Here is a 27,216-nt window from a genome sequence, read left to right on the forward strand (position 1 = left end):
ACAACAATTTTACATATCATTGCACTAAAATCCTCTATCTAAGTACGTAATTTGTAACAATACATATTTATTTGAGATAATTAAAAAAAATCATTTATGTTAATTTGTTATGAAGATCATTTATGCTAGCTTTTTTGAATAACTTTTATTAATGTGTTAGTTAAAATCTGTGACTGTTTGGATGAGTGCAAATCAAAAATTCTTTACTCTAGAATTGATTAATTTATAAAATTTTTAAGAGATAAATAGTGATAGTTTTAAAATTAATTCTGAGTGCTCTTCTCAATGTGCCAAAAATTGGAACAACTGATCACAAATTTGATTTATGTGAATTTTTATCCAAAATTAGGATTAACAGGGCACTGATCGTCCCCACAAAGATACTGCATTTGGTTAGCATGCCGTCCTAGCATGTCGTACTCAGAGCGGAATGAAAAAAGTATGATGAAGAAGCAATCAAGCTGGTTTTAACTGTTGGAAAAAATGCCACAAATATATATATATAAATAATAACAAAAGATATCCACATTTTGTGAATAGGAATTTGAAAAACATTAACCAGCTAACTAATAAAAATATTAGTATCATAGTCTCTGATTGAGAGAAATTTTTCAGTCTGGAAAGAATTAACTAACGTAGTAACACTTAAAATAATGACAGAAGCGATATTAGCTCTGAGAATAGTGAAGGAGAAATCAGATTTTATCTTTGAAAAATTAAAAACCATGTGCAAAAACTACAAATTTACTGCACTATCTCAAATGCAAAAGGTATGTAGAGGATTCTCTTTTATTTTGGAAAACTTAATGTTTAATTCCTGAAGGTAAAAAAGACCATCCTCAAATAATTGGAATTAACCAGTTCCTTTCCCCCAGAAGTTATGACTATATAAAAATATTTTTATGCTCTGAACAATATCATGCTGGATAATGAATTTATGATGTAAATGCATTTGTTCATAAAACTATTTAACGATAAACTTAAGGCGTTAAAGAAATGATAGCTTAATAACTTTTTGTTGGTCTTTAAGACTTGAGATTTTGTAACCTAAGAATTTAAGTTAGCAGAAATTATCTAAATTTAAAAAATATGACACTGATAAGCAGATTATGTGGTAGGTATGGGTTCTATTTACAAATGTAAAAGGAAAAAAGTAGCAGCTTGCTAAAAGTAGGTCTGTATGCATACACTTTTATGAAAGGAATGTTATAGAAACACAGAGTTACTATATTTAAGAAAGAATAAAAACATGACTCAAAAAATGAAATCACTGTTTTTCTTTGCATTTCAAAAATCCCAAGTTAATTTTTTTACTAGTCAGTTAAAATATTAATATACCTATATTTATAACGCTGCGCATCATTTGCAGGGAAATGATCAAGAGACTTTTGGACAACTTCTGCAGCCTTTTCATTTGTAGTTACATCCCAAAGGCCATCAGTACCCATTACCAGGATATCGCCATCTGTGAGTTCCTCATCTAAGAGATTAAATATTTTTACCTAAAAATAAAGGTTAAATCAATATAGATGAAACAACACCTGACTACTGTTAACAAAGCAACAAAAACTAAACATGAATGTCTCATCCAAACCCATGTAAGCAATGTTTTCATGTATTTTCAAACTTAATAAATTAAAACACAGTATAAAATATTCATTATAAATTCTCATTTCTGGAGCTGCATAAAAAGATATACTGATAATGTACAAGCTACAAGTTAATACACTTTCTATATTGTTAAAATTTTATCTAAACTTCAAACAAATCAAACTGTAAATATTTCCTACCATGTTGAAATAATAAAGTAATTATCCACATCCTTTTAGTTTATTTATTTGGGGATGACCATATGATAGCTATTGGCCTAAAGGAAGAATGCCTTCGTAGAGAATTTATAAATTGGCCCTTTTTTATGTTACAAATTAAAAAAATCATGAAAACACACAGGTAGCCAGTTAATGCATTGTATTCAAAACCATTCGAACTATCACCATTTCAGGTTTTATTCACTTGGCCACTGGTGGGCACATTATTGGTATGAAGCTTAATAGCATGTTACTTGTTTCCTACTGTATGGGTACTGGTACTTCCTTGCTACATTTTTTATTACTAAAATGGGAGATTGATTATATCATGCATTTGTTTCAAAACTTTGGTTTTGCATTACTAGTTTTAATTAATAAGTATTTCATATAAAATATAACACATGCAAAGAAACTAGAAACATTTAGTTAACTCTGCCAAATTACGTAAATGGTTTTATATATATATATAAATAAGATGGAAAAGTATTAATTCATAATAGTTACTCTCTACCATTTATAGCAAAATTCTGACTTGACGAGAACACAATGCTTGCCTATGTTATCTCTATCAGAGATTGTTACACATTCTCTAAATAACGATCTACTTTTTCATATTCTTCAATACCAGTTTAGTAAAATAAAACAAAATATTAAGTAGAAGATACACAATAAAGGAACTCGCACAACAAAATTTCAAGATATGCTGAATATCATAAAACTGAAATTAAATACAAAGTTTGAGATATGGACGTCCAATATATGGAATGATCTAAAATCCGGACTTCAAAGCCACCAACAATACTTTTCTTAGGATTTTTTTTTTTTTTTTTTTTGTATGCTTTAAGCATGCACATTTGATTTTTCTCTCATAATAAAACATGCGGAGAGTCCCAATTCTTAATTTTACTCTAGCAATAAATAAAATACCTTGTTATTGAAGAAACAATCATTTTAGCATAATTTGTATAATCAATAATTTGACCTCATAACTGCATATCTGCTTGGCATACATCTTAAGCCGAAACATTCTACATTGAAACATCATTGATTTACTTTCATAGCCGCATGTTTGTTAGCACATGACAACTTGAGCAATGACTTATGCAGCGATGCCTAAACAATTTTTTTTTTTATATTAGTAATTGAATAACAAAGAGTATGGTAACTGTTTAGGTTGATATTATGCTTGACGATGATTGCAGATGCAAGTTAAATACACTAAGAAATGCTGACAAGGATAAATGCAATGAAAATTTTTCCCCATACGCTTAGAGATTTTGTTAATGATATTCAGAGGCCAAAAGATTACATTTAGTGCTATTTGAATTAAGAATAACTGATTTGTTATTCACATAAAGAGACCCAGACCGGCAGCAGAGCTTGTATGCCCCCACAGGCAGCGGAATATAAGGAAAACTAAATTTTTGGAATTTAGAGAAGCACTGAGCAACAAAATTAAGGGATGACAAAATTTTTAGAATTTAGGAAAAGCATCGAGACCCAAAATTTTGAGGTGGCAAAAATTTAGAACTTAGGAATGTGCTTGCTAGCAGAATTTAGGAAGGCGGTAAGATATCTAGAGGCGGCCATCAATAAGCTGTATATGTGGGAATTTATTTATTCAGGACTAGATGAAAGTATAATAAATAATCAAAATAATACAATTCAGGCTTAATTGTTTCAGTACGTGATAGAAGCAAGACAAAATTTTGCAAAACAACTTGTTTTTCGTCGCCAATCTCATGACAGCTGATACTGAGCTACTTGCAGATGATTTTATTGAACTCACTAATAGCGAAAAGTTATCTCAACAAATTTACAATGCTGATGAAACTGGTCTTTAGTGGCTGTATGTAGTGAGAAATACCTTGGCAACCTCTAGAGAAAAAGCTTCATCTGGTGTCAAAAATTCCAACGCAAGACTAACAATTTTAGCATGCACAAATGCTGCAGGAACACACAAGTGTAAGCTTTACGCAATCGGAAAAAATACACAACATCGATCATTTAAAGGAGTAAAGATTTTCCTTGTTACATGTATATTGTACAAATAAAAGAGAGTGGATGGCACAAGCATTAATGAATCATTGGTTTGAAAATCATTTCATAACCAAGGCTCGGCAACATTTGCATTTGGTTGACCTAATGACGCAAAAGTTATTCTAATTGTACACAGCTGTACTGATCAAACTTCACTTCAAGTTTTTAGTGAAAGATAACATATCCATATCAATCTTTCCTCCAAATTGTTCGTCCATTATTTAGCCTATAAATATCAGAATACTGCACAAGCTGAAATGCAAATATAATGTAGCATTTTTAAAGTCCATGTTAAATTTCTTAAATAATAGCAAGACTATTCAAGAATTTTTGAAATATTTTGGCATAAAATCTGCTGTGCGGAACATCATAAAATCGTGGGAGGATATGTCTCCAGATACTTTAAAAAATGCTTGCCATAATTTATGGCCAGCTACCATATTTCACGGTGAGGCTGATGAAGATAACTGCGAATTTGAAGGTTTTCGAATATCGAAAATCAAAGGTGAAATTTTCCAATTAATGGATTTTATAAAGAAATGTGGAGAAACGGTAATAAATAAATATTATATATCAGAAGCTTTTCATTGCGATGACTATACCCAATCATCAAATAATTAACGGACAGAAAAATCTATAGTATGGTCCTAGATCCAGAAAATACCGATGGTGAAGAAAGTGACACATAGGTTATTTAAAATGAAAAAATTTCGATTGGCAAGTTAGTTGAAACTCTCGACTCAGCAATTACAGGGCTTGAACAATGGAACTTTGTAACTGAACAAGAAATTAGTCTACTTACAGAATTAAATAGAAGGTACTAGCATAAAAACGAAGCAATTTAAACAACTTACATTAAAAGAAATGTTTAATTAAGTAAACAAATAAATATCAAGCTTTTTTTTTTAAACATTGATATCCTTTAGATCATAAATGCTTCATTATTTCATAAATCATAATTTCATATTTTTAATTTTATAACTTCTACATGCCATCTCGGTAGATTTAAAATGATGATCTAATGTCAAGAAAACTCCCGAATCCGGAATCGCCAAAGTCCCGATGAGTCCAGATCTTGGACTTCGTATTGTAGTAATATTCTTAAAAGCGCATGATTTTAATATTTTGTTTTATGCCGATGAAAATCTGGATGTTCATTTAATGGTATTACAAAATATTCAATAATCGCTCAAGTTGGTTATGGAACACTTACAAATAAATATTGATAATCTGATAACTGGTTTTTGTTCCACGATTTGCAAATATATACAGTCAAAAGTCGTTAATTCGGACACCCATAATAAGGACCTCAAAGCTACAAACTTTCTGCGCATACGTCGCGTTGACGTAAGACCTTTACGGCTGCGAATATGCGTGTGCGCATGCCAAAAATACGTTTATGCATGTGTGTTTAATGTATAACGGACGGTATAAACTAAGCTAAAATTATTTAATTCAGTTAATGTTGCAGATTGCGTTGTTCCTTATCTTCGAATTGGATCCGGCTTGTTATTTTTTGCAGACTGTTAGAGCAATTTTATAAAAGTAAGCTTGAACTTTCGATTATGTCAAATAGAATTTCTGATATATATTTACGAATATGCAAAGGATCTACAAAGCGAAAGTATGTTTCAAAGTCCATTAAACAAAAAGTGGAATTGCTGCAGAAAATGGACAAAGGCATATCCTTTTTTTATCTAACCATTCCGAAATCTGTTTATCAATTTCACGCTGCTCTGCGGCGAGGGGCAATTTCACGCCGCGGCGCGCAATGAATTGGAAGTTGATATGTCAGCACTATCCTTATCTTCAGGGCAGATGTTTTTATTTTATTCGGTTTATAATTCCTTACTAAATGCAGTATTTCATCTCGATGTACTCCATCTTTGATATGATTTAAATCAAATTCCTCGTCATTATAATTCGCTTCCAATAGCGAAGAAAGTTAAGTAAACAAATAAATATTAAGCTTTTTTTTTTTTTTGTAAATTTTGATACCCTTTAGATCATAATTGTTCTTTATTTCATAAATTATGGTTTCATATTTTTGATTTTATAATTTCGACATGCCATCTTACCAGATTTAAACTGATGATCTGTAATCCGGAAAAATCGATAATCCGGAATCGCTGAAGTCCCGATGGGTCCGGATTAATGACTTTTGACTGTACCTGCATTTAAAACAAAGTACACCTTGTCCACTGATGAGCTTCTATTCAAATCATATAAACCTGAAGGGAAATCACAGTTAATAACCAACAGCAAAATGGTGTGAGGAAATTTATTCTTCGTAGAGAATTTGATTACCGAACTAAGATATATACAGGAAGCTACAGACGAAATATACAGGACGCTAACTTTGATATTGTTCACACTTTAACATAAGGTATTTTTAAACAATATAAGACAAGTTTCAATCTGAGAATTCTTGAAATAATGCAACTTAAAGTCAAATGATCAATGGCTGCCTAGGACCCAGCGGTGGAATTTTCTTGACAAAATGAAAATATGGTCTTTAATATTTTCTTAGGACAAGCTCATTTTGTCCATATTAAAAGTCAAGCCTAAAAATAAGTTTCTTTCGTGACAAGAAGATTATCAATCCTCAGAAACTGGATACCAGTGCTTCAATTAGCATTTGTAATATTAGCATGTTAAACTCGTAAATTTTAGCTTTCTCTATTTACAAAATACTTTCATGAGTGACTTACAATGCTTTTGTGGAAATTATTTTGATTAATTGATAGATGGCGCTAGCGTTGGATGTTAACGCGACACGACGTGCCTTCTGAATTTTCATAGACTCTCCACCGGCAGCTCGATAGATGGATGTCTGATGGTTCGCACACTATTTGATTAGGAACACTTCGGTTCCTATTTGATTTTGATTATGAAAGCATATAGATTTATTTGTCAACTGAACCACCATGTTTGATCTATGAACTGTATATATTGTACATATTAAAAGTTACATTTTAAAAGTGATTGATGTCAATTTATAGATCTTAGAATATTTTGAAACAGCTGGTGCATTAGGCTGTCAAGAATTGGATTTAGCACGTTGCAAGTGTGCGAAGTCGGCAAAAAAGGTAAGGCTAAACTTTCTAATTTGTAGAGTAACTATGGCGGAAGAGTCTGTTGTTAAATTAAAATCGAAACGCAAAGTTATCAGGACCACCGTGTCCAAGATTTTTAAAAAAAGCGAATCGGAGTTGAATAAAGAAGAAACTGATACAAGTACATTAGAAGAAAATTTAGATGAATTAATCACAAAATCAAATGCTCTGTGTGAGTTAGATGCTCAGATAGAGCGTGACTTGAAATCAGAGGCAGAAGAGTTTGAAACAGAAATTCTATCTTGTATCGAATACGAAGAGAAAATTCAGTTATGGCAATTCAGAGCAAATAAAAAATTGAAAGAATTGAATAAAGTAACAAATTCGGATAATGAAAACTCTTTTAACGAAACTAATTCTAAAATTGAAAGCGATAAATGTATGCGTCTGCCAAAATTAACCATCGCTAAATTCTATGGAGATTACACCCAGTGGACAAGTTTTTGGAACTCTTTCAAGGTAGCAATCCATGATAATGAATCTTTAACAAAGATCGAAAAATTTAATTATCTAAAATCGTACTTATGCGGCAACGCCGCAAACGTGATAGAAGGCTTTTGCATTTCGGAACCAAATTATGATGAAGTTGTCAAAATACTTAAAAACAGATTTGGCAGAAAAGATATAATTATAAACTCACGCATGCAAAAACTCCTGAATCTTACCCCAGTAACCAAATCCAGTGACACTGTAAAACTTCGCAAACTTTGTGACACTATCGAAACTCAAATATGCAGCTTGAAATCGTTAGAAGCCACACTGGATAAATAGTTATATGTTGATTCCAGCCATAATGAAAAGTCTGCCGTCTGATATAACCTTAGAATTCAATCGTAAAACGGATTCGTCATCCTTTTTTAATGTTGACGAATTATTGCAGTTTGTTCGTTTAGAATTGGAAAGTCGCGAGAGAAGCCATCTTTTGCTCTCCACTCATAAATCAGAAAGCACTTCCTGTGTTTATAAAGAGAAGGGTGGGAAGGGGAGTATCCTTCATTCCACTTACCAGCTCTTGGCACCCGTTAAAGAAAACAAAAATACTAACTGCTGTCTGTTTTATAATACATCCAAACATGTTACTGAAGACTGTGAATCACTGACAGTTGATGAGAAGAGAAATTTATTACGTAAACATTCTCGATGTTACCTTTGCCTGAAATCAAACCACCGCATAAAGCACTGTCGAAGCGATCTCGTCTGCTCCAAGTGCAAAGGTCGACATAACAGTTCAATATGCTTTCGCGCTGAGAAAGAAGTAAATGAAAAAGATAAAAGTATAGAAGATTCGCATGTTCTTTCAGCATTCTCACGCAGCAAAATTAAAACTATTTCACTTCAAACGTGTTGCGTAACACTTCGAACAACTACGTAGTCGGTTTTAATTAGAGCTCTACTGGATTCAGGTAGTATGTGTTCCTTCCTAAGAAAAGAAATCACGGATAAATTGAAGCTTCCTGTTATTCGAACAGAGACTCTTTTGATATTTACGTTTGGAAATAAAACACCCATTAGAAAAACATTTGACGTTGTTAAGATAAAATTACAGAACCGAATTTGAAAATCGAAATTGAAGCTCTCGTGACTGAACAAATTTCAAGTTCTGATTTACCACCTCCTAATCTGGATAGACACATTTTAGGCAAACAGTTAAAAGGTTTACAACTCGCAGATTCTTGGGATTGCAAAGAAAAAATTACTCTTTTGATAGGAGCTGATCATTAACTAACTGTAGGTAACTTAGTAACTGGGAAACTTAAGCGTTTAAACAAACATTTAGTAGCTGCTGAAACGTTATTCGGTTGGTCTCTGCTAGGTTACACTAAAAGTACAACATACACGTCCACAGCCTTTAATATCGTAGTTGAGGAAGATATAATATCTGATCAGGTAAAGAAATTTTGGGAGCTTGAAAGTTTAGGTATAAAACCTGAAAATGAATCATCCGACCCATTAAACAACACCATAATGGAAAAATTCGAATCGGAAATTTTATACAAAAATTCCCGTTACAAGGTTAGGCTGCCATGGAAGTCTGATAGACAATATGAGTTACATGACAATAAAGTGATTGCGCTGAAAAGATTTGAGAAACTTGTAAAACGATTTCAGAATAACCCTGAACTCTTTTATTCGTACCAAACAGTTCTACAAGATTATTTACAACAAAACATCATTGAACCAGTTCCAGACACTGTTGATAGTGAATCTCAAATCACATTTTATTTGCCTCACAGAGAAATCATTCGTAGTGATTGAACTACTAGTAAACTACGTATCGTGTTCGACGCGTCTTCACAAGGACCTGTTGAAATCTCGTTAAATGACTGCTTGCATATTGGTCCAAATTTGTATCCTGACATTCTTGAACTTCTGTTGGCCTTCAGGCTTCATCCTGTAGCATTTACAAGGGATATAAAGCAGGCTTTTCTTCATATAGATGTAGATGAGAAAGACAGAGATGTAACGCGTTTTTTGTTTACTAAAAACCCATTCGATAATCTACAAAATTTTATAACTTATCAGTTCACATGTGTGTTATTTGGCGTAAATAGCAGTCCATTTTTACTGGCTGCAACCATTAAACACCATTTGAAACAATATGAGAAAACCTACCCTGCCACTTGCGAATTCCTAAATGATCACATTTATGTAGATGACATCATTGGAGGACACCAAAACGTTGAACTTGCTTTCAATACCAGTTTAGAATGCATTAACATTTTTAGAGATGCTAGTATGATTCTACATAAATGGCACACGAATTCTCAAGAACTGCGCGAATTATGGATGAAAGAAGGCATTGAATCCGAGGAATCTAGTCATGTTTCGGAAGCTGGAAATCCTCCATTGAAAGTGTTAGGAGTCGCTTGGGACAACCAAAGTGACATAATTTACTTTGATGTAAAAAATTTGATAACATTTCTCTCAAAACAAGTTAATACTAAACGTTTTGTCCTACAGGCAATAGGACGAATTTTTGATCCTATAGGTTTATTATCACTGTTTGTACTTAGAGTCAAAATCTTATTGCAGCAAATTTGGACACTTGCTTTAGATTGGGATGATGAACTACCAGAAAATTTATGTTCTGTATGGAAAACATGGTGCAAAGAAGTTTCCAATTTGTACGAAATCGGTATTCCACGATATTATTTTTCTGCAATCGGTAATAGTGATGAGGAAAGGATTGAACTGCAGTTTTTCTGACGCTAGCAAAAAGGCATATGGTACAGTAGCGTATCTACGTATAATTTCTAGCAATGAACAAATATATATGGTTTTTGTTGCTTCAAAGACTAGAGTAGCGCCTTTAAAACCGCTCACCTTACCTAGGTTGGAACTAATGGGAGCTCTATTGTCAGCCAAATTAGGCACTAGCATCAATAAAGTTTTGAAGTTACAACCTTCTTGTTTTTTCTGGACTGATTCGAAAATCACACTTTTCTGGATAAAAGACTGTGCAAAGAAATTTAAGTTTTCGTTAAAAATCGTATTCAGGAAATACAAAATTTGACATCCTCAGAAAATTGGCATTATTGCCCCGGTAAATGTAATCCCGCTGATTTGGCTTCAAGAGGAGCTAAACTTCCAGATTTGAAAAACAATCCTATCTGGTTTCAAGGACCAGAATGGCTTAGAATATCGTCTGAGTTGTGGCCTCGACAGAATGAAGAGAAACCTGTCACTGAAGAAGAATTAGAATACCGCAAAAATATTAATGATATTTATGAATTTGTATGCACGGCAGTTGAAGAAAGGCTTATAGACATTTCAAAATATAGTAATTTAAGAAAATTGTTGAGAATAACTGGTTGGATGAAACAATTCATTGGTAAAATTAGGAAAACAAATCATTTGACAGGTCCATTAACGACTGAAGAAATAGTAGATGCCGAAAATTATTGGATTTGATCTGAACAAGAAGGTTTTTATCCCAAAGAAATCGAGTCTCTGAAGAGAGCGAATAAAGTCGAAAAGAAATCCTCTTTATATCTTTTTAACCCATTTTTAGACCAGAACGGGATACTGAGAGCAGGTGGAAGATTAGAACATTCTAGTTTGTCACATGATGAAAAACATCCGGCGATTCTTTCAATAGACTCCTGGCTAACGAATTTGATAGTAGAAAATGCACATGTTAAAATGATGCATGGAGGAGTAGCAACGACCTTAGCTGAAATTCGAAGTCGCTTTTGGATCCCAAAAGGGCGTCAATTTATCAAGAAAATAATAAACAAATGTCTTATTTGTAAAAGATATTCATTGAAATCTGCTGACCAAACCACTTCTCAACTTCCAGAAGATAGAATCAATGAGACACCACCCTTCTACGTGTCTGGCATAGATTTTGCTGGACTGATTTACGTAAAATACATTGAAGGAAGTCAAAAAGCCTATGTAACATTATTTACATGCGCTATCACTAGAGCCATACATCTGGAACTTGTACCAAATCTCTCTACAGATTCTTTCTTGATGGCATTCAAAAGATTCACATCTAGGAGAGGCAATTGTCGAGTAATTTATTTGGACAACGCGAAAACTTTTAAAAAGGGAAAAAAGGAACTCGAACATTTCTCTAAATTCTTGTCGAATGAGAAATTCCAAGATTTTCTGTCGAATGAAAGAATCAGTTGGAAGTTTATAATAGAATGAGGGGCTTGGTGGGAAGGCTTCAACGAGAGATTAGTAAAATCAGTGAAAGAGTGCTTAAGAAAAATTCTCGGTAAAGCTTTACTAACGTTTGAAGAATTGTCAACAGTTTTAGCACAAGTGGAAGCTGTTTTGAATTCTCGTCCTTTGACATATGTATACAATGAGCACAAGGAACCGTTGCCACTGAAGCCAGTCAATTTTCTGATTTTTGGAAACAAAGATTCTACATTACCTATCAACTTTAATTCCATTGATAAAGATGGCTCTACCAAGTCCTCTCTGACTAAAAGAAAGATTTATTGGTTAGGCAATTGTGGACTAAATGGAAAAAAACAATATTTGATGGATCTTCGAACAGCTCATCAATTAAAAAATCCTAATGTTTATGAAGATCTTGTATTAATTGAAGGCAACAATAAGTGCAAACTTTTGTGGAATTGTGGTAGAGTGATAAACGTTTTTCGTGGTCGTGACAACAAAGTTTGTTCTTGTGAACTAAAAACTGCTGATGGAACAATAATAAAACGACCAGTTCAATTATTATATCCTTTAGAACTTTAAAAAATTTTTTATTGTTTAATAATATGAATAAGATTGAATATGTTTTGATGCAATTGTTTATTTTGATAATTTAGTTTCATATGATTAGATTAAGAATCGTTTAAATTTACTGAGTGTCAAATTATATTTGATGATAACATACCTTTTTTTAGAATTTAGTATAATGATTATAGTTTGAATATATTTTCTATTCATTTAATATACTTATAAATTGTTTTATAATTATATGTTAAAATACTTATTGGTATAAATTTGATTGTTGTTAGATTAACGTGAACTCTTGACAGAGTTCAGGTGGGGAGTGTGTGGAAATTATTTTGATTAATTGATAGATGGTGCTAGCGTTGCGTGTTAACGTGACGCGACGTGCCTTCTGAATTTTCATAGACTCTCCACCGGCAGCTCGATAGATGGATGTCTGATGGTTCGCACACTATTTGATTAGGAACACTTCGGTTCCTATTTGATTTCGATTTTCGATTATGAAAGCATATAGATTTATTTGTCAACTGAACCACCATGTTTGATCTATGAACTGTATATATTGTACATATTAAAAGTTACATTTTAAAAGTGACTGATGTCAATTTATAGATCTTAGAATATTTTGAAACAGCTTTATACACTCCCCCTTACACAGACATAATTAATTACATATTTCAGGACATGACTGCTGATATATGAAAATATTAACCTTTTAACTGTCATGCCCGAGCTGGTGTTCGAAAATGTCATGCCCGAGTATTACTCGGGGTATTTTTTTTTTTGAGTGCATCGTATTGTTATACACGAATATATATTGGGAGACGTTTATTTCGGCTTCATCTCTTTGTCAAACCCGACTGAATCTCCGGAAAAGTTAATGTGCGCTCAGTTCAATAGATGACAGCACTTTACTGAAGATTTCAAAGGTTAGAGGTTATAAGTTCTTTGGTTCAAAGTGCATGGGATCTTTTTGTTGTAAAATAGCGTCCAGTTCTTTGAAACGTTATATAGATGATTTAGATTCTTCAACCGAAGATGAAGGATGTGTGTTTGATGAGCAGTTTTCATGATACTTCCATGGTCAGCCTCAAAAATAAAAAAATGGAGATATACTCAAGCCGAAGATTGTTTCTAATTACAGTCTAACTATGGGTGGTGTAGATCGCTGTGATTAGGAAATATCATTTCATCCAACAATCTGAAAACGTCAGAAAAAATATTATAAAAAGATATTTTTACATTTACTAGACAAGGTACTCTGGAACTCATATTTGCTCTATAAAAATGTAGTTGGAAAACGTATTACATTTTTAGAATTTCAAATCCAAGTTGAAAAAGAGCTTTTACATAAATATGATGATGCAGCTTCTGGACAAAAGAATGTTGGCAGACTACCTACAATAGATAACCCTGCCCGTCTTACTGAACGACATTTTATATCTCATATTCCTCTTACTCCTGCGAAACATGAGCTTAGACAGTGCAAAGTGTGTTGTTCGAAAAAGGATAAAAATGGGGAAAAGATAAGGAAGCAATCACGATTCTGGTGTAGTGATTTTGGAGTTGGTTTGTGCTTGGAAAAGTGTTTCCAGTTGTACCACACGACTGAATTACTGAACTACTAATAGGTATTCACTTATATTTATTTATTTTTTAGAAAATAGTGCTCCACTAGAAGCGAACTTTACAACTGCCATGTTGAGTGGCAGCCGCCTCAAGCAAATACGCAATGGCTACAAAACTTTAAAAAGTTTACCCATGTACTTCAAAATATCAATTTTTAACTACTTAAGAATGTTTTATTTTGTACTAAACATTTGATTTTTGCAATAAAAAATTTGACAATTTGTGTACCCAAATCATCAAAATAACTTGACAGTTAAAGGGTTAATAGATAACATAAATGCAAATGAATTAGAAACAAATATCTGCACACTGGCTTCTAGACAAGGAAAGGGTACTTGTAAAAGGGGCTGAAACAGATGGAAGTATTACACAAAACTGATCAGACATTTTAGCATACTCTTGACAAGCAACGAAGTTGTACACAAATTATTTGCATCTGGAAAGAACTGAGGCAATCATGATTTATTGTGACCCCACTGCATCATTTATGCAGGGAAAAATTCAAACAGAAGTAAAAAAAAAAAAAAAAAAAAAAAAAGCACAGCTACACTTATAATTCTTTTAGCAACAAAATAACACAATAAATTAAAATTACAATACGGGAGAATAGAGACTTACTTCAGGTTCTGGAGATAAAAATGGTTTGATATCAATATCAGTATTTAAAGCTTTTAGATCATGATCCCCAAATCCTCTTGTCACACCAATTGTAGCAAGCACTCGACTCTGAAATTAAAAAATAACCTTACTGTTTCATTCTGAAAATCCCCAATCTACTTACGAGAATTTTAAAAATGAAACATATTGGGGGGGGGAAGCCCTTTAAAAGAAAAACCAATGATAGTGAACACACACAGCTATTTCAAAAAACATTTTAAAATGAAGTAGAACACTCACCCTTTTACCTTCACCATATATAAGTGGAAACTTGAGATCATCCATAGATATACATTTATACGACCTTAAATAAAATAACCTTATAAATTTCACATTACATGCTTAAATATAAATATCAATTTAGAGTCACATTTAAGGCTAAATTTCAAAAATATAAAATACTTTTGATAATGATTTTTTATGATGCTAATTTATATAATAAACATTTATTTTTCATAAAATTTAAAAATTTTAAGCTCTTTTTGATAAAAACATACAAAAAAAAATTCGTCACTATTTTCTCCTTAACTATGTAATACGCAAGTGTACATAGGGGAAACAAAAAAGAATGTATACACAAATGTACATAGAGGGAAAAGAAAAAAAAAAAAAAAAAAAATTCTAGGAGGTTTTGAGCTGTGAGATGACATTATTTCAAAAGGACTCCAATCTGAATTAAATCAGCTTTATAATGTCTGACCCAGGTTATTGAACAATTTATAATATGAATCTTATATGAATTCTAATAATATTTAGATATTTTAAATTTTATGCTCTGATTAATTATATATTTTTTTAAAAATTTTCTTACACTTTTGTACTGAGAAAACTGTCAGTAGCTTTTATTTATAAAAATATTTTTAAATATGGAGGAAACAAAATTAATAATTAATGTAATACATATTGTTGTGTGGATAAAATTTATAACGTATCATATACTGAAGTAAAGCAAAATTAAACACAAATTTAACTGATCAACATTCGTAAAATCTTCATAAATAGTTCTCCAAATGTCTACAGTAGATTAAGAATTAAGACAATTGACATCAAGTAAAATTTAATCAGAAAAATTATGCTGAAAATCAGTAGGGATAATTTAAAGCATAATTATGCATAATTTAAAGTCCACTAGTTCAATAAAACATTTTCCTTAATAAAGGCTAAAAATTAAAAACCTGATAATTAAGTGATTTTTCAAAAAACCAGCAGACGTGAAGAAAAACTGCAAGGTCTCCTGGTAAAACTAGGAAAAGTGGCAGCTATGAATATGTATTAAATGTAGCTAATATTTTACTCATATAACTTCAATCAAATAAACAATTTACACTAAAATTTTTCACTAAGGGCTTAATAAGGCATTAAATGCAGCTTATTTTGTAAAAATATATATTACACTGTTACGATTATGAAACAAATTTATTAGAAAAACTTTAAAATATATATACCATCCACTCATGTATGCATCTCTGTAAAGAATTTTTTCTCCTAAATCTTTTCTAGCAGGACGTCTAGCAAATTCTAAGTGCGTAAATTCACCACCTAAAAGTTCTGGACGCAACTGGCCCTAAGTTAATGAGGTAAATTAAGAATATCATTAAGATTATAAAAACAAATATTTTGAACAACTTAAAATTTTTTGTAGTTGCGTACATTTAAATTAAAAATTCCTTTACAAATAACACACTCTAGTGAAAAACTACTGACCACTGATCTAGATTCTGTAAATAAATATTCATTTAAAAATAAATAATATCAGTATAGCTGTTTTCAGTATTGCTGAAAATAGAACACATTAGCTTTCTGGCCAGCTGGTCATCTTTACAAAAACAATTTCGAGTTCATCCAAAAGAAATCCAACTTTAGATAGCATGTGTTAAGCAATAAAACTAGATCAAGTTATTTAATTCAGATTCCAAAAGTAAATGAATATTTATATAGGAATTTGTGACTATATGAATATATAAAATTCGAAAATGCATTAAAACCTCTCAAACTGCAAAAATTACAGCTGTAGCAATAAGAAATATCCAAACATAATCTTCACAGCAAACATTCTTTTACCAATATTAATAAATACTAATGCATTTCATTCAATATTTTATGACAAATTTTTAAGTAATTTAAAATTTGACCATAAAAGGTTAAGGGAAACACTTTTTGCAGCAGATATTACTGGTGTTAAATATTTCAGAAAAATTTAGAAACCTACTAAACACACTCAAAACCTATTTAGCTTTATTCAGCGAAATTTTCACAGCCCATCACAAGATTTAACAGAAAATTTGATAAAAGCACACAAAAATTAAAGAGTGCTATAAAAGCATAGAAGTATATATGGATAAACTTATAAATGGGTGAAGAAAAAGTATTTACTATAGCACATAAGATAACAAGTTTCATTTTGAACTTTTCTATAATAATGCAATCATGAGAACTACACAATCTAAGCAAAGAACTGATTTGGACAAGGATTAAAAATTTTACTTGATTAAAGTTGAGTGTAAAATATGTGAATTATGAACTCGCCAAATGTAAGTAAAATAATTTATAATGAAATCAGAATTATTAACAGAAAAACAAAATGCTTTCCTACTGTATTTTGCATACAAAATTAATACTTTGTTATGTTAAAAATGTGCAAAAGATAATAAATGACAGAGCTAAAAAACAGTCTGCATTATAAGTGCAAAAAGGATGTTAGTCCCAATTAGAATATTAGTTTCGAAACGGTATTTAGCATTGAATGACTATAAATGCCGTATCACTTTTCAAATTGTTGTCTGCAAATTTTGAATAATGTAGTCCTCCAACGGAACATGGGTACTTGAAAGCCCGGATTTTGAATTTTAAATTTCTTTTATTATCTAGTTTATATTTTGTAAAACTTGAAAATTAATTTCTGATTAACAACTCAAGGATTTCAAAACAAGCAGTAGCAACACTGTAAGGAAAAAAAATATTTTCTGTATGGTGCACAAGACTGCCTATTTCAGGGGTTTTCAAACACATAAATATGAAACAAAACTATATGTACCACCATAAAAGCATTTCACCATTCAAAATCAATGCATCCTAAATGGAGTGTATATAATCACAGCATAAAACCCTTAAATTTATATTATTTAATTATACACATAAATGAAACCTTTACATTACAATAAAATATAACTAAGTATACTACGAGTATATATATATATACACTCGAGCCAAAACATTATGACCAGCCCTACATTTTCCAATGAACGCGCCTGGATGATGTGGAAGGCCCATGATCAGGTGGAAGTGGTATTTAACTGCTACTGGAAAGTCTGAAGAATCATTCTTTCACTTACTTCTGTGTGTGATGGGAAAGGCTGCGGATCTAAGCGACTTTGATAGAGGGCAGATTGTAATGGCTCGAAGGCTCGGAACAAGTATTTTCGAAACTGCATGACTCATGGGTTGTTCGCAATCTACAGTTGTAGTACGTATGAAAAGTGGATGAATGATGGTAAAACCAGCAGTAGACGACATGGTGTTGGATGTCCACACGCTATCAAAGAAAAAGGCTGTCGGAGACTGTCTCGCATGGTGAAGCAAAATCGGAGCCAGACAGTGGCTAAGTAGAAAAGTATCGGAGCACACTGTTCAGCGGACACTGTTGGATATGGGGCTACGCAGCAAACGTCCCACTCGTGTGCCTTTGCTGACCAAGCGTCATCGCCAACTGCGCCTGCGCCGGGCCCGGGAACATCGCGACTGGTCCACGGATCAGTGGGAGAGAGTTGCCCGGTCAGATGAATCACGGTTTGTCATTCATCATGCCAATGGCCGTGTCAGGATATGCCGTCTTTCAGGCGAACAGTTGTTCCCTCAATGCACAGGTCATACACAGGCCAGTGGTGGCGGTATTGTGCTCTGGGGGACATTCTCTTGGGCGTCTCTGGGACCCATGTTTGTGGTAGAGCAGACCATGAATGCTACAGGGTATCTGAACATCATTGCAGACCAGTTGCACCCTTACATGGCCTGTTTTTCCAGCTGGAAATGGAATGTTCCAACAGGACAATGCCCCATGTCACAAGGCTACAATTGTGTTGGAGTGGTTCCAGGAACATATGCTGATTTCCAGTTAATGTCCTGGCCACCTAACTCACCGGATCTCAATCCGATAAAACACATTTGGGATGTCATGGGACGGCAGCTCAGAGGCCAAAGACCACCAATTCGCAGTATCTCGGATTTGCGTGACCATTGCTACAACATCTGGTACAATCTGTCTCCGGCCATCTATCAAGGACTTGTGGCATCCATGCAAAGGTGGGTTGAAGATGTGTTGCGCACCAAAGGTGGCCCAACTCATTATTGACAGGTGGTCATAGTGTTTTGGCTCTTGAGTGTATAACAATTGTGGTAAATAGTGAGAAATAATACATATATTAAGCAAATATAGTTGTATTGGTATATCTTCCATTGGAGAACTGGATTTTCTAGAGGCATTTCACATTCATAAAAATCTTTCTGTTCTAGTCAACGATCCTAATTCCAATCCAAATTTGCCTTCGGCTTTTAGAGAAATTACGTTTTAGTTCTGGTTTCGCCAACAGATGGCGCCACTTGCTTATTCTTGTCCAGGCTTTCTTATCTTATCTAAACATTATTTCCTATCTTGTTCATTTGCGGTTTTGCAGCTGAAGATGATGGTTCGGTAAAACCATCGAAACTAGTCCTGTGAAAATTTTGTGAATTAACGCTGATTTTTGTTGTTTGACTTCTGAATTAGTAAATATAGTTGTACAAAGTAAACACCCGAGTCACAGGGCCAGCATTGGCAAGTTACGTTTAAAAAATTATATACACTGTCTTTTTGAGATTTTAGATATTTTAAGGTTTAAAAAAATGGTGAATATTGGTCAGTTTTCTTGGAAAAGTCATCATTTCAAGATTAAAGCTACAGCCGCAAAAATCAAAAACTTGAAAAATATATGTGTTTCTGAATAATAAAGATTAAAACAAAACGTTAAAAGGGGCATAATTTTAGATTCATTTAATTTTTTTCTGTAAAAATTCTACCACTAAATATATTGTAATGTACCACCAGTGGTACATGTACCATAGTTTGAGAACCAATGGTCTATTGGAAATTTTAAAGGTATGCTGTTTTTAAATATTTGGTGATTTTGCTATTGAATCAAATTTTATGTGGTTTAAGTGCCAAGAATGTGATATTTAATAAAGTAATAGAGAAAAAAGTGTTGTAAAAACCATTTTAGTAAGAAAACTGAACACTGATATGGATGAATTGAGAAAAGGCTGAAAACAATAGAAAAATGTATGCCAACACTTAAGGCAGCATCGGGAATTTGAAATGTATGTTGCTATGCTGCTTTTAAAATGTTTGTAATTTTTACTCTGGAATTGTATATGACACAAGTGTGAAGAAAATTATGCTTAATAATAAAACTAAAAAGGGGGGTTAGCAGGAGTGAGTGTAACAGCAGACTGCGAGCTCAGCAAAAACGTACATAAAACCTAAACAAACCCTTTAGGGTGACTGTTAAAATCTGAAACCTTTAAGATTTTTTTTAAAAAATATTTTAAAACATGAAAACGATAGCCACGTGCATGAAATCAGACTAAAGGAAAATGTAAATCTATTTTCAGTTGGTTACCTAACGTTTTTGTCACTTTATTTCATAATGCAACTCTTCGCAAAAATTTTAGGAAAAATGAAAGGAATATTTTAATGAAAGTATAATGCTGAAAGCAAAGATCACTTAATCAAGAGTTTTTTTAGCTTCTTATGCGCATTTTCCAATCTGGATCAATTCGGACTTTTTCAATTCTACAAATCCAAAAATTTTAATTTTAGTACAAATACAAAATGTAAAGAAGAATTATTAAAAACATATTTTAAAAATGTTATGGATAATATTTTATACTCATTCATAAAAGAGGTTAAGGTATTTAAAAAATGCAACAAATAACTTTTTTCTTGGAAAGAGAAAAACATCATATATTACCAAAGAAACAAAAATGGCAAATTTTTACAGAGAAAGAAATTAAGAAAAAGATGATTCAATGTATTTTCAGACTGCATCTTACAATGGATATGGCTACCAAAATTATATGCAAGATTGGCAGAGTTTGGCGACTTTTACTAAGGAGTTACAATAATATGCAAGCACTCAAAAACAATTAGTAATCACTGCTTTTTATATTACTCTACATAGAAAAATGGCAACTATACAGCTTTGTGGTAGTCTTATGTTCAGATTATGCCACTAGATGATGTCATGTTGTTTTCATAAGAAGTGCAGGTGCGACCAGCGAACTCACTCACACTGCCCTTTATCTCGAGGTTCGAGTATTCTTGTGGAAGTTTCACTGTTTCAATGAATATTTGTGTTAATAAAGTTGTGTCTTAGCGATGTGGAGTCATGTCTTCTAAGAATATACACTCGAGCCCTATCCTTCACACCTATAATAGTGACCCATCTACACGCATGAAACTTCAAAAGCTTGGTTATCAGGACTTTCATTTTCTTTACTACAGCCACTGCCATAGAAGAAACAACAGCCATAAAGATACCAATTTACAATCCTATTGATCTGGCAATGTGGTTTGATATGTGTGAATCAACTTTTGCTTTAAATGCACCCAAGCTTGATCCCAAATCAAAATTTAACTACTGCATTGCTCATTTAGCACCGGAGATTTCTTCTTTGGTTAGCGAGACATAATTCAATAATGGAAATAATTTAAAAAAAGAAAAAATACATATTACATACAACATTTGTATTAAGGTGAGCTAACAAAACACTTCAAAAAAATTTCTATCGTTATACCACAGAAATGTTGTCTATCTATGTACAATGAAATAAAAAAATTTCATATAAAAATATATCTTTTGTCTGGGTATTGCACTCAAAGATTTGGAAGAGAGGAATGAAATTTTGCTGTTTTTCGCCAATTTCTTTAATAATTACTTAACTCACTACTATTGAAATGCAGTTGTTCCTAATGCAAATTTTGAAATCCAGTTACAGTGATGTGGCAGTCTTTAAAAGATTATTTCCTCATCCATAATATTCTTTAATAGTGGAGGATGAGAGATATTGCAGCTATCTCACTAAATCATGCTGACATAATATGTTGCTTCAAAGTTGAATTTTAGCATGGTAAAGTTTCAAAAGTCTTTCCTTTGGAAAGTTATTGAGCTTTCAACAATGGACGCAGCTCTAGTTCTCTGATATGTCTTCTTTCACCCACAATCGTTGCTAGAATCAAATTTTTGAGATGAGCAAAGCCTTCCAATGAATTGCTGTATTGATGACAATATTTTAATTAAATAATATGATGTTCTGATGGCTTTAAAAACTATCTTTGGACCATCTGTGAAATTTTGGATGGTTTTGATTTTGAGAACCAAAGAAGAGTGTAACAATTCAAAATCAAATGTATCAACTACCTAATTTCATCAGCATATTTTTCTAAGCTCACAAAAGTCTTGAGAACTCATCTTGAATGCAAAAGTGGACTAAGATGAGTTGCTATATCTTCTAAAATTGTACCTGATTTTATAGCAGCAGAAATACTAAGTAAGTATAACCGATATTTGCTCAGCCTGAGAAATGGAGAACTCGGCAAAGCAGTGGAAAATTTTCACAACTAGCAAATTCTTTCCCGATTGGTCCACTGAAGGATTTCAGCCCAGTGGTAATAAAATTGAAGTGATGAAATGGGGCACGGAACTGCAGTTTATTGAAGTGTAGGAGACATATAACCCATTGCAGTGTTTTCCCAACATACAATTTGATCTGGTGTGTAACATTATTTTTCAAACCAGTATTAATTATAGTTCCATCCAACCTTATCACATAAGTTCTTTAAGAGGAATGTTCATGTGTAACCAAATGGAAAATTATGGTAGAAGCTATACTTTTAACAAATTATGTACACTGTGCAAAAAAAAAAAAAAAAAAAAAAAAAAAAAAAAAAAGGGGGGGGGCAGTTCTATATCTCCCGCTCTACTGGGCCGACTGACGAAATTCAAATTGAGATTTTCATGTCTCGAAAGCGCAACTTACGATATATATTAGATTTACATACAGCATTGTTCTAATATACGAGGGCTATCCAGAAAGTAGATTACGTTTTGGAATAAAAAAATAAACAAAGTATAGGAAACAAATTTTATTATATACAGATGAAAGCCACACTCAAATACTACTTTTCTACATAGTCACCATACAAATTAAGGCATTTATCGTAGCGATGTACGAGCTTGGAAATTCCTTCGTCGAAAAATTCGGCCGCCTGCGCCTTCAACCACTTCGTTACCTCTTCTTGCAGCTGTGCGTCGTCATCAAAACGCTGCATAGCCAGCCACTTCTTCATTGCTGGGAATAGGTGGAAGTCGCTCGGTGCCAGGTCGGGACTGTACGGCGGATGAGGAAACAACTCCCACTCAAAAGATTCAAGAACTTTACGAGTGACATTTGCCGTGTGGGGCCGGGCGTTGTCGTGAATCAACAAGATCTTAGAGCTCAACATTCCTCTGCGCTTGTTTTGAATTGCTCTTCTGAGTTTTTGGAGAGTTTGGCAATACCTTTGAGAGTTTATTGTAGTGCCTCTTTCCAGGAAGTCCACCAAAATTACACCTTTTCTGTCCCAAAAAACAGTCGCCATCATCTTCCTTGCCGACATTGTTTGCATGCATTTCTTGGGTTTTTGGGGAGAACTTGTGTGCCCCCACTGCATTGATTGCAATTTCGTTTCACAGTTCACATGTTTCACCCATGTTTCGTCACCAGTAACGATGCGATCGAGTAAAGAGTCACCATCCTTATGGTAAGCGTCCAAAAAGTTCAACGCTGCAGCCATTCGCTGATTTTTGTAGTCCTCTGTCAAGATTTTTGGAATCCATCTTGCACAAAACTTGTGGTAACCAAGCTTTTCGCTGATGATTTCGTGCAACAAACTTCGCGAAATTTGTGGAAAACTCAAAGAAAGTTCCGTTATTGTGAAATTTCAATTTTCACGGACTTTAGCATCGACTTTTTCGAGAAGTTCGGCGGTCACTATGCTGGGTCTCCCACTTCGATCTTCGTCGTGAACATTGGTTCGGCCATTTTGAAATCTTATGACCCACTGACGCACTCCACCTTCAGAGATAATGTTGTCCCCATACACTTCACGAAGCTGCCGATAGATTTCTATCGGTTTACAGTTTTTTGCAGTCAGAAACCTTATTACTGAGCGCACCTCGCAGCTCGCGGGATTTTCAATTAACGCAGACATTTCAAACCGTCACAGTATCTGAACGGAGCACAGCACGAACCTCTCACTAGCACGGCTAGATGCAGACTGAGCTGCGCAACGCTCTGACCCCAAGATGGCCGCGCTAGCCCCGCCCCTAGCGGACACAGACGGAAACGTAATCTACTTCCTGGATGGCCCTCGTAGGTATTTTGAGACAGAATCAGACATTTTCTGAAATAACATACCAATTTTTTCCATATTTAGATTCTACGACTCAAATTATGCCTACATATTAAATTTTGTAAAATTTTATGCGAAATTTACGGAAAAATTCAAAAATTTATATTGCCGCAATTTTTCCAGTTTACACCAAGAATAATTCACGCAGAGCATTTTAAAATATGGCAATCAATTTTTCTTCCCCTTCCATTACGCCGGAGCGGAAAAAATGGCACCTCTTTAGCAAAGTGTCTAAACCACATTTGATATTTTATCGCTTTCAACAAATATGCCAAATTTCAAATCGTGCCAATATATAAATTCGCATATATCTTCAGAAATTTTGAAAAAAACTGTAATTTTTTGCAGGTGCGCTTAGAAAAACAGCTACTTTAAGAAGATGGTAAAAATTTTATATATCATAATTCAAAAATTTTTTCGAAAAATTCTAAAAAATTATTAAAAATACAAATTTTAAAAATAAATCATAAAAATGGGCGAATTTTATTCGGAATGAATCTGAATTTCAAAATGTGAAAGAAAAATCAGATAAGTTTAATAAAAAAGAGAGATTAATAAATCTATACCAAACTCAATTAATATTGAGGAGCTAAAATTTTGAGAGCTAATTTTTTAAAAACTACTCGTGGGATTTTTACAAAAATTGGTACTTTGGTTTAATTCAAGTCGTAGAATTGAAATATGGAAAAAAAATGGCATGTTATTTCAGAAAAGTCTGATTGTGTCAAAATACCTATATTAGAACAATGCTATATATAAATCTAATATATATTCTAAGTCGCACTTTCAAAACATGAAAAATGCATGTTGAATTTCATCAATCGGCCCAGTAGAACGGGAGATACAGAACTGTCCTCTTTTTTTTATGCGCAGTGTACATGGAGAAACATGGCTAATATATTATTCTGATCCTGGTTCTTGTAGGAGGGAATAATAGTTTTCTTTTCCAGTTCTTTGAAAACACTTATTATTATTTTTTTAATTACCACAATGTTGTTGTCTTTTTTCCTTCATCAAAGTATAGACCATATAGCGTTTCTTTAATAGACTGATTTTGCAAATCATTTTTGCTATGAGTTTTGCTTCCTCTTATTTTTTGTCAACAATGTGAAAATTATCCGAATCACTTATCACATACATTGTTACGAAATGTCTAGCCACAGTAAGGTAGCCCTGCAAGGCAGGCTTAGGGTTGCCAGAAAACGGCAAGGGAAGACAGGGTCGCCAAATTGGATTTATGCCATAGATGGATGGAGAACCTTCTGGAACAAAAGCCAAAAGCTATATAAACCCTGCTGGTATGCAGTGAGTGAGTGAGTCAGTCAGTGCCTAGTCCATCGAGTGCATTTAAAGAGTCTCTTAGTGCACAATCGAGTTTTATCTTAGAGTATATTGAGCTCTGAGAACGACCGAATCGAGTTGGCAGCTGTACTCTAGTGTACCATTGAATGCATAGCGAGTTGTAGCATGGAGAGTCTTGAGAGTGCGTAAAGTTCCTAGAACAATTGAACCGAGTTGAAGTTGTACTCTGGTGCTTTGCTGTGAAGCTGTCTTCACTGTTATAACCTGAAAGCCGTGTCACTGTTCGTTTCAGTGTGCTTGTCGTAGTTTTTTGACTACTACAAACATGCTTTAGGAGCTGTCCTGAACTGCCATATTTGGCTAATAAAGTGTGTTTTCATTCTTCAAGTATTGTCGTCAATCGCTCCAAATCTACAAACCATTACGTACAGAAAAACACAACAACTGGTGTCAGAAGTGGAATTTGAGAGTGAATGGCCAGTGACAAGGACAATGGAAGAACAATTAAGACAGCTCATGACTGCCTTTGCTGCATTCCAAGAAAAGATGGAAGGCGCCGTCAACTCAGTAAAAGAAGAAATAAAAGCCGGAGTATAAGAGATGAAGGCTGAGATAAAAGCTGGATATGAAGAGATGACGGCTGAGATAAAAGCAGGAGCGGAAGAGATGAAAGCCTGATGAGAAGAGATTATAGTCTGCCAAGAAAAACTGTGAAAGCAACTCCAACAGATGAAAGTCGAGCTTACTGAAGAAACTGGAGCTATAAAAAAAGATGCAGAAATGACAGAAGTGTCATTTCAAGAATCGAAGGATAAAGAAATGAAGGAAGTAGCCGGTGAAGTATCCCGAGCTGGGAGGTGTACTCTGGTGCTTTGCCGTGAAACTGTCTTCACTGTTATAGCCTGAAAGCTCTGCTGCTGACTGTTTCAGCGTGTTTGCGTTTCGATGACTGTAAACATGTTCTGGGAGCTGTCCTGAGATATACTAGCTAACAAATTGTGCTTTAATACTTCATCAAGTGCCATCGTCATTATTCACTCCAAATCCATGAAAACGTATGTAACAATATTTACAATTACACAATATAGTAATAATAACAATGGATAATATAGTCACTCTTTAAAAACATCTGCAGGGGAAAAAAAAAAAATATCGTTATTTTTACAAAAATTTGTGATTTTTCAGCTCTTTGTACAAGCAATAAATAATTTGAAACTACAGGTTTCGAGCTGTTTAGATGTGTTTCTCATGCCTCAAAATTCACATTAGAAACAATTTAATTTTGATAGCAGTGAGTTTAGTAATTAGAGAAGAAAGAAAACATGGAAATTTCACCAATTTCAAAACTTTGAGTGGGATATGTAAATAAAAGGGATAATTTTATTTGATTTTTTTAAAAATTTTGCTTAGTTAGGTGAAATAAAAGGGATAATTTTATTTGAATTTTTTTTCCCCCCTTCCCCATTTTGCTTAGTTAGGTGATATGCAACTTTTCTGGGGTATAGCAACAGAAAATTCAGAAAAGGTATTTTTTCAGCCTCTCTACATATTTTATTCCATGCTATTGTAAGATGTACCGATCTATTTCATATACATTATAACTGATGCTGTTTAGATGTGTTTCTCATGCCTCAAAATTCACATTAGAAAAAATTGAATTTTGATAGCAGCGATGGCAAATTTTTAAAATAAAGTATGCAAATTCGATGAAGAAAACCCTTTCGCGAATTTTAAAAATCCGAGATAGCCAAAATGTTGCTCTCGAAGAGTACATCAATTAAAAAAAAAAGTTTCTCTCCAGGCCCAATAGGACGCGACTTTCATAGGGTCAAAGTTCCCGAATTTGACACATGAACGCCAGCAAATATCAACGGAACCGTTACACCGAATTTCAAACCGCTCACCCAGGACCTGCCGAGGTTCGAATCCTGCGAACGGGCCAGCTGCGTGGGTGTTTATTTAGTAATTAGAGAAGAAAGAA

General features: G+C 33.5%; 1 protein-coding gene across 1 annotated transcript in view; it reads right to left on the reverse strand.

Moving 5' to 3' along the window:
* Positions 1-27,216, reverse strand: part of LOC118200046 (protein phosphatase 1H) — a 52,001-nt gene that overhangs the window by 5,857 nt on the left and 18,928 nt on the right. The window contains exons 7-10 of the mRNA XM_085817132.1: positions 15,895-16,013; positions 14,690-14,753; positions 14,411-14,518; positions 1,339-1,502 (exon numbers count right to left, since the gene is read on the reverse strand). Coding sequence (XP_085673258.1) covers positions 1,339-1,502; positions 14,411-14,518; positions 14,690-14,753; positions 15,895-16,013 — 455 coding nt within the window. The remainder of the gene's footprint in view (positions 1-1,338; positions 1,503-14,410; positions 14,519-14,689; positions 14,754-15,894; positions 16,014-27,216) is intronic.

This window comes from Stegodyphus dumicola, chromosome 5 (assembly GCF_044657685.1).
Source record: "Stegodyphus dumicola isolate Sdum_Otavi_A_Nest chromosome 5, ASM4465768v1".
Taxonomy (NCBI): domain Eukaryota; kingdom Metazoa; phylum Arthropoda; class Arachnida; order Araneae; family Eresidae; genus Stegodyphus; species Stegodyphus dumicola.